General features: G+C 43.5%; 1 protein-coding gene across 5 annotated transcripts in view; it reads left to right on the forward strand.

The window, feature by feature from the left end:
- The window catches only part of LOC122788226 (solute carrier family 25 member 39-like), a 389064-nt gene that overhangs the window by 135518 nt on the left and 241065 nt on the right, over positions 1–12481 (forward strand). For all 5 annotated transcript variants that reach the window (XM_044055249.1, XM_044055252.1, XM_044055251.1 and 2 more), the window contains exon 2: positions 10319–10436. In XM_044055249.1, coding sequence (XP_043911184.1) covers positions 10340–10436 — 97 coding nt within the window. In that variant the 5' untranslated portion in view covers positions 10319–10339. The remainder of the gene's footprint in view (positions 1–10318; positions 10437–12481) is intronic.

Here is a 12481-nt window from a genome sequence, read left to right on the forward strand (position 1 = left end):
CAAGTTCAATCTCTGCTCTCTAGAAGGGCAATTCAGCCTGTTCCTGCAGAATAGATAGGTCAAGGGTTCTATTGCAGACTTTTCCTGGTACCCAGAAAAGAGGGCACTTGGCGCCCAATCCTATATTTTTCCATTCTAAACACCTTCCTGGTGGTACCAAAATTCAAAATGCTCATCCTGCAGCAGCTTCTTCCTATGCTGGCCAAAGATGCCTGGTTAGCCACCCTAGACTTAAAAGAAGCCTAGCTGCACATCCCTATCAGGGACTCTTGCAGGAAATATCTACGCTTTAGGGCAGGATCTATGCATTATCAGTTTTTTGCACTTTCCTTTGGCTTATCCACTGCTCCCAGAGTATTCACAAAATGTCTGGCTCCAGCCATTGCCTACTGCAGACAGAAAAATTCAAATTTACCCTTACTTGGACGACTGCCTGATTCAGGCAGGCAGTCAGGAAATGCTGTTGCAGCACCTGACATTTGTAAAAAAACTTCTAACCTCCTTGGGGTACACCATCAATGAAAAGAAATCAAAACTAGTCCACAGTCAAAAGATTGTATTCCTGGGAGTAAGCTTGGACACAGCATCCCAGATGGCATTCCTTACTCCAGAAAAACAAGCCTATCTGACAGACTACTTCACGCAAATAGCCACCAAAACCTAGCTATCTGCAAGAAAAATCCTGCAGGCCCTAGGGTTTATGGTCTCATATGTCCTACTAATTCCATATGCCAGACTGCATATGAGGAAACTTCAGTGGTACTTAAGTCTTTGGTGCCAACATTCTCAGGACCTGGAAACTGTCATTCCTATAATACCTTGTCTAAGGACAGAGTTTCTTTGGTGGGCAGCAGCATGCAACCACAACAAGAGACTACCCTTTACTCAACCCCATGCCACCCAGACCCTAACCACAGATGCATCAGACTATGCCTGGGGGGCACACCTGGATGACAAGTGCATTCAGGGACACTGGAGCCCAAGTCAAATTCATCTGCACATCAACCAAAAAGAGATGTTAGCTGTTCAGCACACTCAGCTTTCAGATCCCTACTCTCACCAGGACCCCTGCTAATAAAAACGGGCAACACAACAGTTATGTGGTACATCATCAAGCAGGGGGGAACACACTCTTACCCACTCTGCAGGCTAGTCATGGCCCTGTGGAACACGGACTTGGACATGCAGGTCCATCTGCAAGCTCAATTCCTGCCAGGCAAACAAAACTCACTGGCAGATGACTTGAGCAGAAATCTCCTAGACCCACATGAGTGTCAATTAGAGCCCAGCACCTTCAGCCTTCTGATTCAGAAATGGGGGACCCCAGAGGCGGATCTCTTTGCCTCCCCCTGCAATCACCAGCTCAGCAAATTCTGCACCAGGACACCTCAGAACAGGGCCTGGAAAGTGGATGCCCCATCCTTCCAGTGGGTAAACCTCTCAATCTATGCATTTCCCCCTCTGCCCCTTCTCTCAAGAATATTGCTCAAGATAAGATAGGACAGACCAAGGACAATTCTAATTGCCCCGGACTGGCCATGCCAACATTAGTACCCACTCCTGTGCAGCCTGTCACTGGTACAGAGCCTGACCCTGCTCACTCAGCAGGAGGGATAGATCTTGCATCTGCAACTACAAACCCTAAATCTTACAACCTGGCTTATTCCTTGAATTCTCCCCCAGTGACCAGCTTAAGCAAGCAGGTGCTGGACGTCATTCTTGAAGCCAGAAGAACCCAGTACAAGGAAATCCTATGCTGATAAGTGGAAAAGGTATTGCTCCTAGATTCAGTCTAAAGGAGAGGACACAACTCTGCCCTCCCTACCTCTAATGCGGATCTACTCCACAGAGGCCTTTCCTTCTCCATTAAGATTCATGCCTCTGCTGTCTCGGCTCATTACAACTCTGAGCCACCCCTATTCTCTCACCCCCTCATCAAATGGTTCCTGCGAGGGTCAAGCAAATTAAGGCCACCAAGGAGAGCACCCACCCCTGCTTGGGACCTCAACTTTGTACTGAAAAAGCTTACACTACCCCCCCTTTTGAGCCTGCAGCGTCAGCAGACTTAAAATTCCTCTCTTGGAAAACAGCATTGCTGCTGGCCATCACTTCAGCAAGAAGAGTGTCTGGGCTACAAGCACTTATGGCAGTGGGAACCCTTCATTATTTTTCATGCTGACAGGGTCTCCCTCAGGATTAATCCTTCCTTTATGCCCAAAGTGGTGTCCAACATGGCTCTCAACCAATCTATCCATTTGCCAACCTTCTTTCCTAATCCTCAAAATAAAGGGGAAAGGATCCAGCACTCCTTGGATGTGCACAGACAGCACAGATTTTACCTGGATAGGACTAAGTCCTTCAGGAAATCTGACCAGTTAATTGTGGTTTTGCACCAGGGGCGGAGGGCAAGGCCATTTCAAAACAGACAATTTCCAAATGGATAGCACACTGTATCCATTTCTTCTACAAAAACCATGGGAAACGAACCCCTCAGGGGGGCAGAACACATTCCACTAGGGCAACTACTACCTCTACAGCATTCCTCAGGGGAGTTCCTACCAGGGACGTTCTGGAGGCTGCTACCTGGAGTTCTGTACACACATTCACCAAGCATTACCACCTGCCTATATTTTCCAAATCCAGGGTGAGTTTTGCAGCTGCAGTCCTGCAGGGCATTCTAGCCAGCCCAAACCCTTCTTGACTGTCTCCACCCTTTCTACAGCTTTGGGAATCAACCCAAGTGTGATGACTGCAACAGTGAAACACGAAGAACATAGTACAGTTGTGTACACTTACCAAAAATGTAGATGTTCGAGTGTATTCACTGTTGCAGTCCTGGTTTCCCTCCCTCCAGCCCCATGCTCTCTCTCCCTCCTCTCTGTGTATACTACTTACTCCTTGCAGGGGTATTGGTATTTACTTTTTACTGGTGGTGGTTTCCACCATAGCTTAGCTCCCTATTGGGGGGCTCCTTACATTTGGTGCAAGAAAAACTAATGTAATGGCATCAGCTGCCTGTTTTTATACCCCTGGCGACCTGACGTCAGACCTGGAGCGACAGCAACCGAAGCAGAAATACTAAGTCTCTGGTATTCGGGCCGACTGAGGGCTACCTGCAGGCAGATAACCAAGTGTGATGACTGCAACAGTGAATACACTCGAACATCTACATTTATGGTAAGTGTACACAACTGTACTTTCCTAGGGGTGGGCCTTGGGAGCTAGGAATTGAGGTTCTGGCGTAACATCGTCTCATTGATTCTTGGTTCCTACAGTTGCACCTTACACTACTGCTATAGAACTTTGGGATACAGAATATCCTTTAATGGCTATATCCTCTCTATCCCCCACCCCATCCCCTCCATCATAGTTCTGAAATGACCTCCAGTATGTGGCTATTGCAGTGGTAAAGGAGCCGAGTTGTCACAATTCCTTTGTACTCATCTGTACTGTTTTGTTTCTGGTATGCCATAAGAGGTGAAATACAAGGAAACACCATGTATTTCTAAACAAATTTAACCCTGAGGAGACATCCGCTTTTAGAGAAAAATAAATGCAATATGTAGGTAGTGTTTGAACACACTTATGTCTACTTTATAATGCTTATTTCCTCTGGTGATGTAATTTTTGCGGAAACAGCCACCTTGCTTGGATTCTGTTTTCTGCATAACATGAGAGGCTGTCATCTCGTCTGATAACAGGTTTAACGTCCTTGAAACTTTAAAGTGGGCGCTGACTACTCCAGCTGAGTTTCTGCTTCCATTGCAGCTATCTCTCTGATGCAGAATGCTCACTCACAAACTTCTAGAAATTCCATCATATCCATGGTGCTGTTTGCTTGTGAACAGTCCATGATTAGCTTGACTGTGTGTACAACACCCTTTCCTGCTATGTAGATAGTAGTTATCAGACCAGACCACTAAAGCTGATTTTTTGGTCTCTGCCATATAAAGGGCAGAATTGCTGGAAAAGTTTGTTGTAGACTGCTCTCAAATGTTATGCAAAAGGAGTGGTGGTTTCTTTACAACTTACTGAATGTTTCCTTAATAGTGTGAGAGTTGAGGTAATAAAATTGTGAACAAACTTTGACATGCAATAATGTTGTATGCTCCTGTATCTTTATACATACTGTTAATTTAAGTGTGCATCAGAGTTTGCCCAGTAACTTGTAAATTAAGCAAAGGGATGTTGTAAACCTTGTATTTTACACCCTGCCTTAATCACTTGCCCCTTTTATGATTAAACACGCATCGTGATCTCCTTGCTCATTTTTGTGATTAAATGCACAATTGATCACTTTGTTCCACAATTCTGAACTGTCAGGATAAATGAAGTCTTTTTTTTTTATGTTAAAAATAAATGTTAGGCTGAGTTGCCCTGGGTAGATTTAAAAAATGGAAATGTCCAGTTTAACAAAGCAATGGAATGCATTTTATTGTAGTGTGCAAGACTGCTGATTTATTTTTTAATGTATTGTATTCAAGCTGCTCTATAGGTACAAACAGGTACTGAGGTATGTGGTTAGGTATACATTCATTTGTTTGAAAGGTTGTACGATTCACCAAAGTGCAAAAGTACAACCTCCAGATGTCTGAAATGCCGAGTGACAATGGTTTGACTTTCAATGAGAGAATGCACATTGGCATTCGTTCATTGGAAGTCGGCATTTCAGGTGCAGATCGCACTATAGTGGGGATCGGGAAATGAACCCTTTCCCTCAGTGCGATCTCTGAGTTTGAATATTAAAGTAGAAGGGTGTGGGGGGTGTAGGGGGGCTTGACCCCCTACATAACGATGTTTGGAGATTTCGATTTCAAAAATGGTCGAATCTGTTTTTCCAGATTACCATTTTCAAAATCTTGTTCCATTCGAAATTGTTTGGTTCGGCATTTAAAGTCGCACAATAGTGTGAATGCACAAATGCCTTTCAAACAAATTAATGTGTACCATGTGGTTAGGGTCCCTGATCAAGTTAACTTTTATGAAATGACAATAACTGCAAACTTGTAGTGGCAATCATTCTTACATGGCGATAATTGCAAGAAATAGCTTTAGTCTGAATTGTGCATACTGATATGGATATAGGAAATCATTCCAAAACTCCAGAGATTGGACATTAGGGTTTGTTTTAATTACATTCGGTTGTCCACCAGAACTGCAAAAGTTAGAAATCAGGCTACATTGGCCTTTTGAAGGCCGGCATACTGTACTGAAGTGCACTGCTTGTTGTCACAACCCAGTACTGAACTGACATTCAAACATATGACTTCCCATCCTGCTAAGTTGTTAACAGGGTAGCTTGCACAATATACCTAAATTTATGTTTCAAGCAACTAGAATTCCTGTATTTATTCTACATGCTAAATAATACATTTATTTGCACTGCTATTGATTGCATTGCTGTTGACCATGTGTGGTATGCCTGTCCTTAACATGCTTGTTAGGACAGCGTAAGCCTATAAGGACCTCTGGCTGTAAGACAAGACTAGAATGTCTGTTCTACTGGTAAGTTCGTGTTCTATTCATAGGTTCATGCTATCCAATGACCACAAAGGTCTTTGAAAGCCTATCCATAGAACCCAACCCAATTTTATCCCAGAGTTCCTTAGTGGGGGTATGTTGGTAAAAAGATGGTTAAGGATTATTTGGGTGGGGAGTGTGTTTAATAGACAGAGATCAAAAATAAGTACATTTAATCCCCAAGTGAGACATGGGGGCCAGGCCAGGGGTGAATTTGCAATTTCCTATCCATTGAGTAAGGTTTCTTTTGAACAGGGTCAGGGATGAAATCTCTGCTACATGTAGATGGGGAGCTTATTCTGTAGCGTGTGGATCATTTGAGACGCATCAGTCCCTCCAACAGGTTCTGTTTGTCACAGACAAAGTTTGGATCCTTGGATCTAGGTTTTCTGAAGTTTGTCTGGTGGATGTGCAAGAGATCCATCAGAGATGGATCTGAGGATGCCTTGCATGCTAGTCATAGAGCGCCTCTCAGTAACCTGTGAGAGACTGAGTACAGAGATAGGACCTTAAGGTGATCTGTGTAGGACAATATATTCATAGACTGGATTCTCCTGTTGGGGAACCTTTGAGGGTATACCTCTCAACCGTACAGATTTTCACAGAATGTCCAGATTTTTCTTATTTTTGGTCTGTTTCTCATAAAGTTGTGGTTTTCTGGCCAAATCATTGGCAAACCATTGAGGGTTAGAGTCAGAAAATGACAGAATTTGAGTTTCAGACTTCATACCCTTCAGAAAATTTATTCTAATGGAAAACCTGTTATTCCACCAACTTTCTAAGTTTGTATGAGCAATATTTAAGAAGTGTCCCTATTTTTGGGCCTTTGTCCCACCATTATTTATGGCTTTGTCCAGATTTCTTGCTCTAAGAGGTTGAGAAGTATGTTTGAGGATGTTCCAACTGTTGCAAGTTCCTGGCTAGTTACATGCCAAAGGGTGCATTGTACTCCATGCCAAAAGGTGCATTGTACACAATGATGGGTCTAATAAGGGCTGAGTCGAGTGGTAGTATTATTTGCTTGGACCTGGACGCCATATCCTTGCTTATGAGCTGGGTGACAAGAAGATTTTCTTACTATATTTGTTACTGCATTTAGGCACTACATGATACTCTGCTGCCATTGGATGTAGCGATGCATTTTACAAAGCAATGCATCACATGACAGCTGTGTTTGCAAGAAGCAGGGAGTCCTAGATCTGGTAACAGTGGTCTTTTTACACATATTAGCAGAGGAGACTAAGACAGGAAAGCTTTCCTAAATTTCATATCAAATTTGCTAATGCGTCAATCAAACTAAACACACTTGTTGATACTTCAAGCTGACAAAACGAAAGGTTTAAAAAAAAACCAAGCATTTTAGCAAGGTGGGCAGTTCTCTGCACCCCTCCTCTGGGGTGCTGCACCCCCATGTTTATATTTATGCTAATTTCATCATTTGCACAACTGTGGCGAGAGAGAAAAATATTATTTGAGAGTTTCAGACACAGAATCTGACCAGAATGCACCCAGTTTATATTGGACCGTATATATGGAACTGATACTGCGGTAGTGGTGCTGCGATAGCCAACACATAAAAAATCTACTGCCAATCATTAGCGGACCGGAGTTCCGCTGTGGTGACCCCTAATCGGGAAAAGCCAAAAGACACAAACAAACCTATATGGAACTGATGGGAAATGCTTCAGAATGGCATACACTGGTAGGGTCAGTGTGATGATGAATGTAGTTTTAATTCCATGTCTTGTATCTGCGGTTAAGGAAGGAGTATGTGTCTGATTTGGTAAATTGAAATTGTATAGATCATGCTGCATTATTGTTCATTTGTGTTTCACATTGGGAATCTAGCAGTGTTAAACTCATTTAGCAGTATTAAACTCATCTAACAACGAAAGTGAGGTTTTCCTTCACATGGCTATGAGTACATCCCAGTGTTGCAATTAACGTACTCTACAGCCTCGTATCACCTTGAAACAAAGTTGTATTTGAAGTTTTCGTTGAGTTTACTAAGATAAACATAAAGATAGATTTGTATATTTTGCTAGTCTTAGTCCATTCCTTTGACCTGCAGTAGTAAGCAAAACATTGGCATAGGATTAAAACAAAAGTAGAACAATCTGGGGATCCTTGAAGCATGGGATTGCCCCCGTATCCTTATTGCCACAACTAGAGGATTTCTTTTTTTGATGTAGTGGGTTTGAGGATGAATAACAAGCTATACTACCCATCTTCTTCAGTAGAAGTGCAGGTGCTGTGTAACAAGCTACACTTCCCGTCTTCCTCTGTAGAAGTGCAGGTGCTGTGCAATGAGCTACACTTCCCATCTCCTTCGGTAGAGGTGCTGTGTAATGAGCTGTGCTACCCATCTCCTTCAGTAGAAGTGCAGGTGTTGTGTAACAAGTTACACTTCCCTTCTTCCTCTGGAGAAGTGCAGGTGCTGTGCAATGAGCTACACTTCCCATCTCCTTCAGTAGAGGTGCAGGTGCTGTGCAACGAGCTACACTTCAGTCTCCTTCGGTAGAGGTGCAGGTGCTGCGTAATGAGCTGCGCTACCCATCTCCCTCGGTAGAGGTGCAGGTGCTGTGTAATGAGCTGTGCTACCCGTCTCCTTCGGCAGAGGTGCAGGTGCTGTGTAAAGAGCTGTGCTACCAGTCTCCTTCGGTAGAGGTGCAGGTGCTGTGTAACGACCTGCGCTACCAGTCTCTTTTGGTAGAGGTGCAGGTGCTGTGTAACAAGCTGTACTACCCATCCCCTTCGGCAGAGGTGCAGGTGCTGTGTAACGAGCTGCGCTACCAGTCTCTTTTGGTAGAGGTGCAGGTGCTGTGTAACAAGCTGTACTACCCATCCCCTTCGGCAGAGGTGCAGGTGCTGTGTAACGAGCTGCGCTACCAGTCTCCTTTGGCAGAGGTGCAGCTGCTGTGTAACGAGCTGCACTACCTGTCCCCTTCAGCAGAGGTGCAGCTGCTGTGTAACGAGCTGCGCTATCTGTCACCTTTGGCAGAGGTGCAGCTGCTGTGTAACGTGCTGCTCTACCAGTCTCCTTCGGCAGTGGTGCAGCTGCTGTGTAACGAGCTGCGCTACCCTTCGGCAGTGGTGCAGCTGCTGTGTAACGAGCTGCGCTACCCTTCAGCAGAGGTGCAGCTGCTGTGTAACGAGCTGCGCTACCCTTCAGCAGAGGTGCAGCTGCTGTGTAACGAGCTGCTCTACGAGTCTCCTTCGGCAGTGGTGCAGCTGCTGTGTAACGAGCTGCGCTACCCTTCGGCAGTGGTGCAGCTGCTGTGTAATGAGCTGCGCTACCCTTCGGCAGAGGTGCAGCTGCTGTGTAACAAGCTGCGCTACCCATCCCCTTCGGCAGAGGTGCAGCTGCTGTGTAACGAGCTGCGCTACCAGTCCCCTTCGGCAGAGGTGCAGCTGCTGTGTTAGCAGACCTTGGGTGCAGTGCAGTAGATTGTTGCATTGCATAGAAAATCCATCTGTCTAACTTTAAAGATGCGCAACACTAATGACATTTTTTTACTGATTACTGCACCACTTTCACCTCATACCGTTGTACTAGTAATGATAGTAATTTCTCTTTCTTATTTTAGATGCCTCCTGTACTGTTGACTTTCAGTCCAAAAGGAATGCAAAGGGTGGGGGGTGGGTGGCACAAGAAGAACATCCTGTGTTGCCTTGTGAAGAAGACTGTAGTGACATTTTAGTTAAGTTTTTTTACTTTGTGTTCCAGTCTTTGTCACTGTAGCCTGCTTTATCACTGTGGTCATATTTTATTTATTTTGGCATTTGTAAACCAGGATAAGTCTAGGACAGGACAGGACAGGAACAAAGCAGAAAGTGTATAGGCATGTTCTATGTTCCTGTCATTCTAAACCCCCTGCTGTCTACAGCAAGAGTCCAAAAGACCCATTTGTATTTCTTGTGGCTGATGATATAAAAAGTGTTGCACACCACTATGTCTATTTCTGCCATGACTTAAACTTTTTACCAGGTATGTAACTTCCTCTAAATGTTTTATTGTTTGCTACAATTTTAGTCTCTAACTTACTATGTTCATGGCAACTCAGAGTTTGCTGGAAGTGTTTCATTACTCTGCTTTTTGTCTGCATTATTTATTTATTTATTTATTTAGGCTCATTTTGGCTTGTTTAATGATTGCTTATTATTCCTAACTTCACTTTGCTTTTCATTAGAGAGGTGCATTACATTTTTTTAGTGTGTCTGTGCTTCTGCTCCTACCCTTTATTGGAGACTGTCTGCATTAGCCATTAGTTTCAATTTATTGTAGTAATAATTCTGTTGCTGAATAGTGTTTGCTTCTGTCATCTTCAAATGTAAGCAGTCCATGTCAAGCATTTTATCTGCTTATCAAACAGAGTAAGTACAAGAAACATTTGTTAGCAAAAACATAAGTTAGCAGCAGAGGGAGGGTGTGTGTGTCTGTCTCTGTGTGTCTGTCTGTGTCTGTTGGGGGGGGGGGTCAAGGAATTGCAAATGGAGGGGGAAAAATGCGTGGGTACCACCAGGCAATTTCATTTGAAGTGTAAAAGTTTAGATGTGCAAATGTGATGTGCAGTGTGTATTTTCACATGGCATTTACCACACTTGATATTTTATTTCCCCTACTCTTTCAGGGTTTGTTTGTTTCTTATTGTGGAAGTACATTAAAGTACTGTAGCAAAATGTTTGTATTTGTTTTTTGTACTTTTAGTTATGATCAGTATTTTTGCATTTGGTACAGAAACTAAAACCAAATAAATGTTAACGTGGTTTTGTGATTTATGTTCATTGCCCTTCTCAGCTGAGCAACACGAATACCAGGATGCCAGAGACACAGCGTGTGAGCCCTGGGAGTGGAATTACACCACTGCAACAGATGCTGGCCTCTGGAACAGGAGCATTGTTAACATCTCTGTTTGGTAAGTGCCCTTTAAGTCCTTGTAACACAGCTCTCCCACAAACATGGTATCTATCCTGTGACCACAGTAGAAGCATTTCTACTTGACATAACTGTTGCATATTTTGTGTTATATTCTTGGCTCACCGGAAGGCTGGTGGGGAAGGGAGCTTTTTTTATTTTAAAGAAAAAGCTAGTTTGACAAGCCTCACCACTATTGCCTTGCTATTTTAATTATTCATTTGTTAACCAGATATGTGAACTGATCTTTTTTGGACCTATTTTGCTCATGAACAGAGCCAAATGGGTTGGGGCATATGAAGTATACAAGGTATACTTTTGGAATCTCAGAGAAAACTCAAGTGCATAGAGAGAATGCCTGCAGACAGTGGCTTGCAGCACCCACATAGTAAGATAAGGCCAGTACAGAACTTTGGACCTTGACACGCTGATGCAGTACCACTAGGCATGGTGCCACCCATTTATTTCTGTTTTTAAATGGCAGAATTATACTGTGATGATGTGTGGAATTTGGGACACATATTTTTGAAAAGCAAATCAGACTTTTAATGTCTGGGCAATTGCTAGATGGTACATTTTCAGCCTATGAATATGATAGTTGGACAGGCCAACTGTCTGTCCCCCTGTGCCATGGTTGCTGTCAGTGTCTATACTGATTTATCCCTCATTTGTGGTCTTTGTGTGTGAGGGTGACAGGACCTTCAAAGGAAGATCTTTTGGTAGCAGTCACAGGTCTTTTCTGTTTATCTTTAAAAAAAAAATAGCTGCTAACCAGGCAGGTAGTGTGTGGCATGATGCCTACAGTACCAACTCAGACCCAAGGAGCACAGTTACAATAGAGTGTAGTAGTAGCAGTTGAGGTACATTCATCCACATCTTGGCACTCGCTGTTTAGTTCAGGTCATGGTCAGTGTGAGGCTGGTCTCGGAAACACTGGGTATAAAAAGAGGAGCATCCAGGCTGGGACGCTACTCCATTCCAGTGTAGAGCATCCAGGCTGGGACACCACTCTATTCCAGTGTAGAGCATCCAGGCTGGGAAACCACTCTATTCTAGTGTAGAGCATCCAGGCTGGGACACCACTCCATACAAGTGTAGTGCTCAGTCATGCACATATGTCAATCATGCGTATGTGTATACACACACACACACACACCATGGCGCACACAGACAACCTAAGCAATAAGTCTCTATAGGTGGAAGCAAACCCCCCAAGCAGAAGTCACATGGACAGCAAATGAGACCAGAATCAAACCCCAGACCCTAGAGCTGTGGATCAGCAAAGTCCAGATCTGCTACAGTGCAGTGTAAGGCAACTAGAAGGTATGTTCTCCTGTCTGAATACAAGTCTATTAGATTTAACTTGTTTGTCTTTCTAAACATGTTTAGCAAAAAATTAAAAGGAATACTGTATCAAGTGTTAGGATGTGAAGTGTTTAGCCTCCTCGTGTAAATTTTGGTCTTAGAACTGTTTTCAGTACGTTTTGACAGAAATACCGTTTCCTCTTCCTGGGTTTACATGTTTTTCCACTGTCAAAATGTGCACATCACAGACTGACAGTTACAAGCATTTGCACTTGCCCACCTGTGTGTGTGTGTGTGTGTGTGTGTGTGTGTATAATATACACACACACACACACACTTTTATGTGTGTATGTATACATACACCAATTAGACTTTAAAGAGCATGTTTTATGCTTTGTTTTGGATGTGAATCATCAGTTCATATGCTCATAATTTAGTCTGAAGTATTTCGATTAGATTCGTGGCTGGGCTTCCTCCTTTGCAGAGTATGTGTGTCCTCCCAGACTCCTATCTGGGTTTTTTATCAATGGACTCCAGATCATTCCCATTTCCCAATTTTATTTAAGTAGGTGACCTGGAGTTGTTCAAATTGCCAACAGATAATGTATAGTGTCTGTGTGTGTGTTTATGTATTTTGCAGTAGACAGGCACCCTGTCCAGAACAGGTTTCACTGCCTTGTGCCTAGTAGCTGTCATTCTTGGCTCCTGTATCCAGTGTGTATTTTCACATAACCTTGATAT

This window comes from Protopterus annectens, chromosome 13.part0 (assembly GCF_019279795.1).
Source record: "Protopterus annectens isolate FY-2018-M chromosome 13.part0, PAN1.0, whole genome shotgun sequence".
NCBI classification, from domain to species: Eukaryota; Metazoa; Chordata; order Ceratodontiformes; family Protopteridae; genus Protopterus; species Protopterus annectens.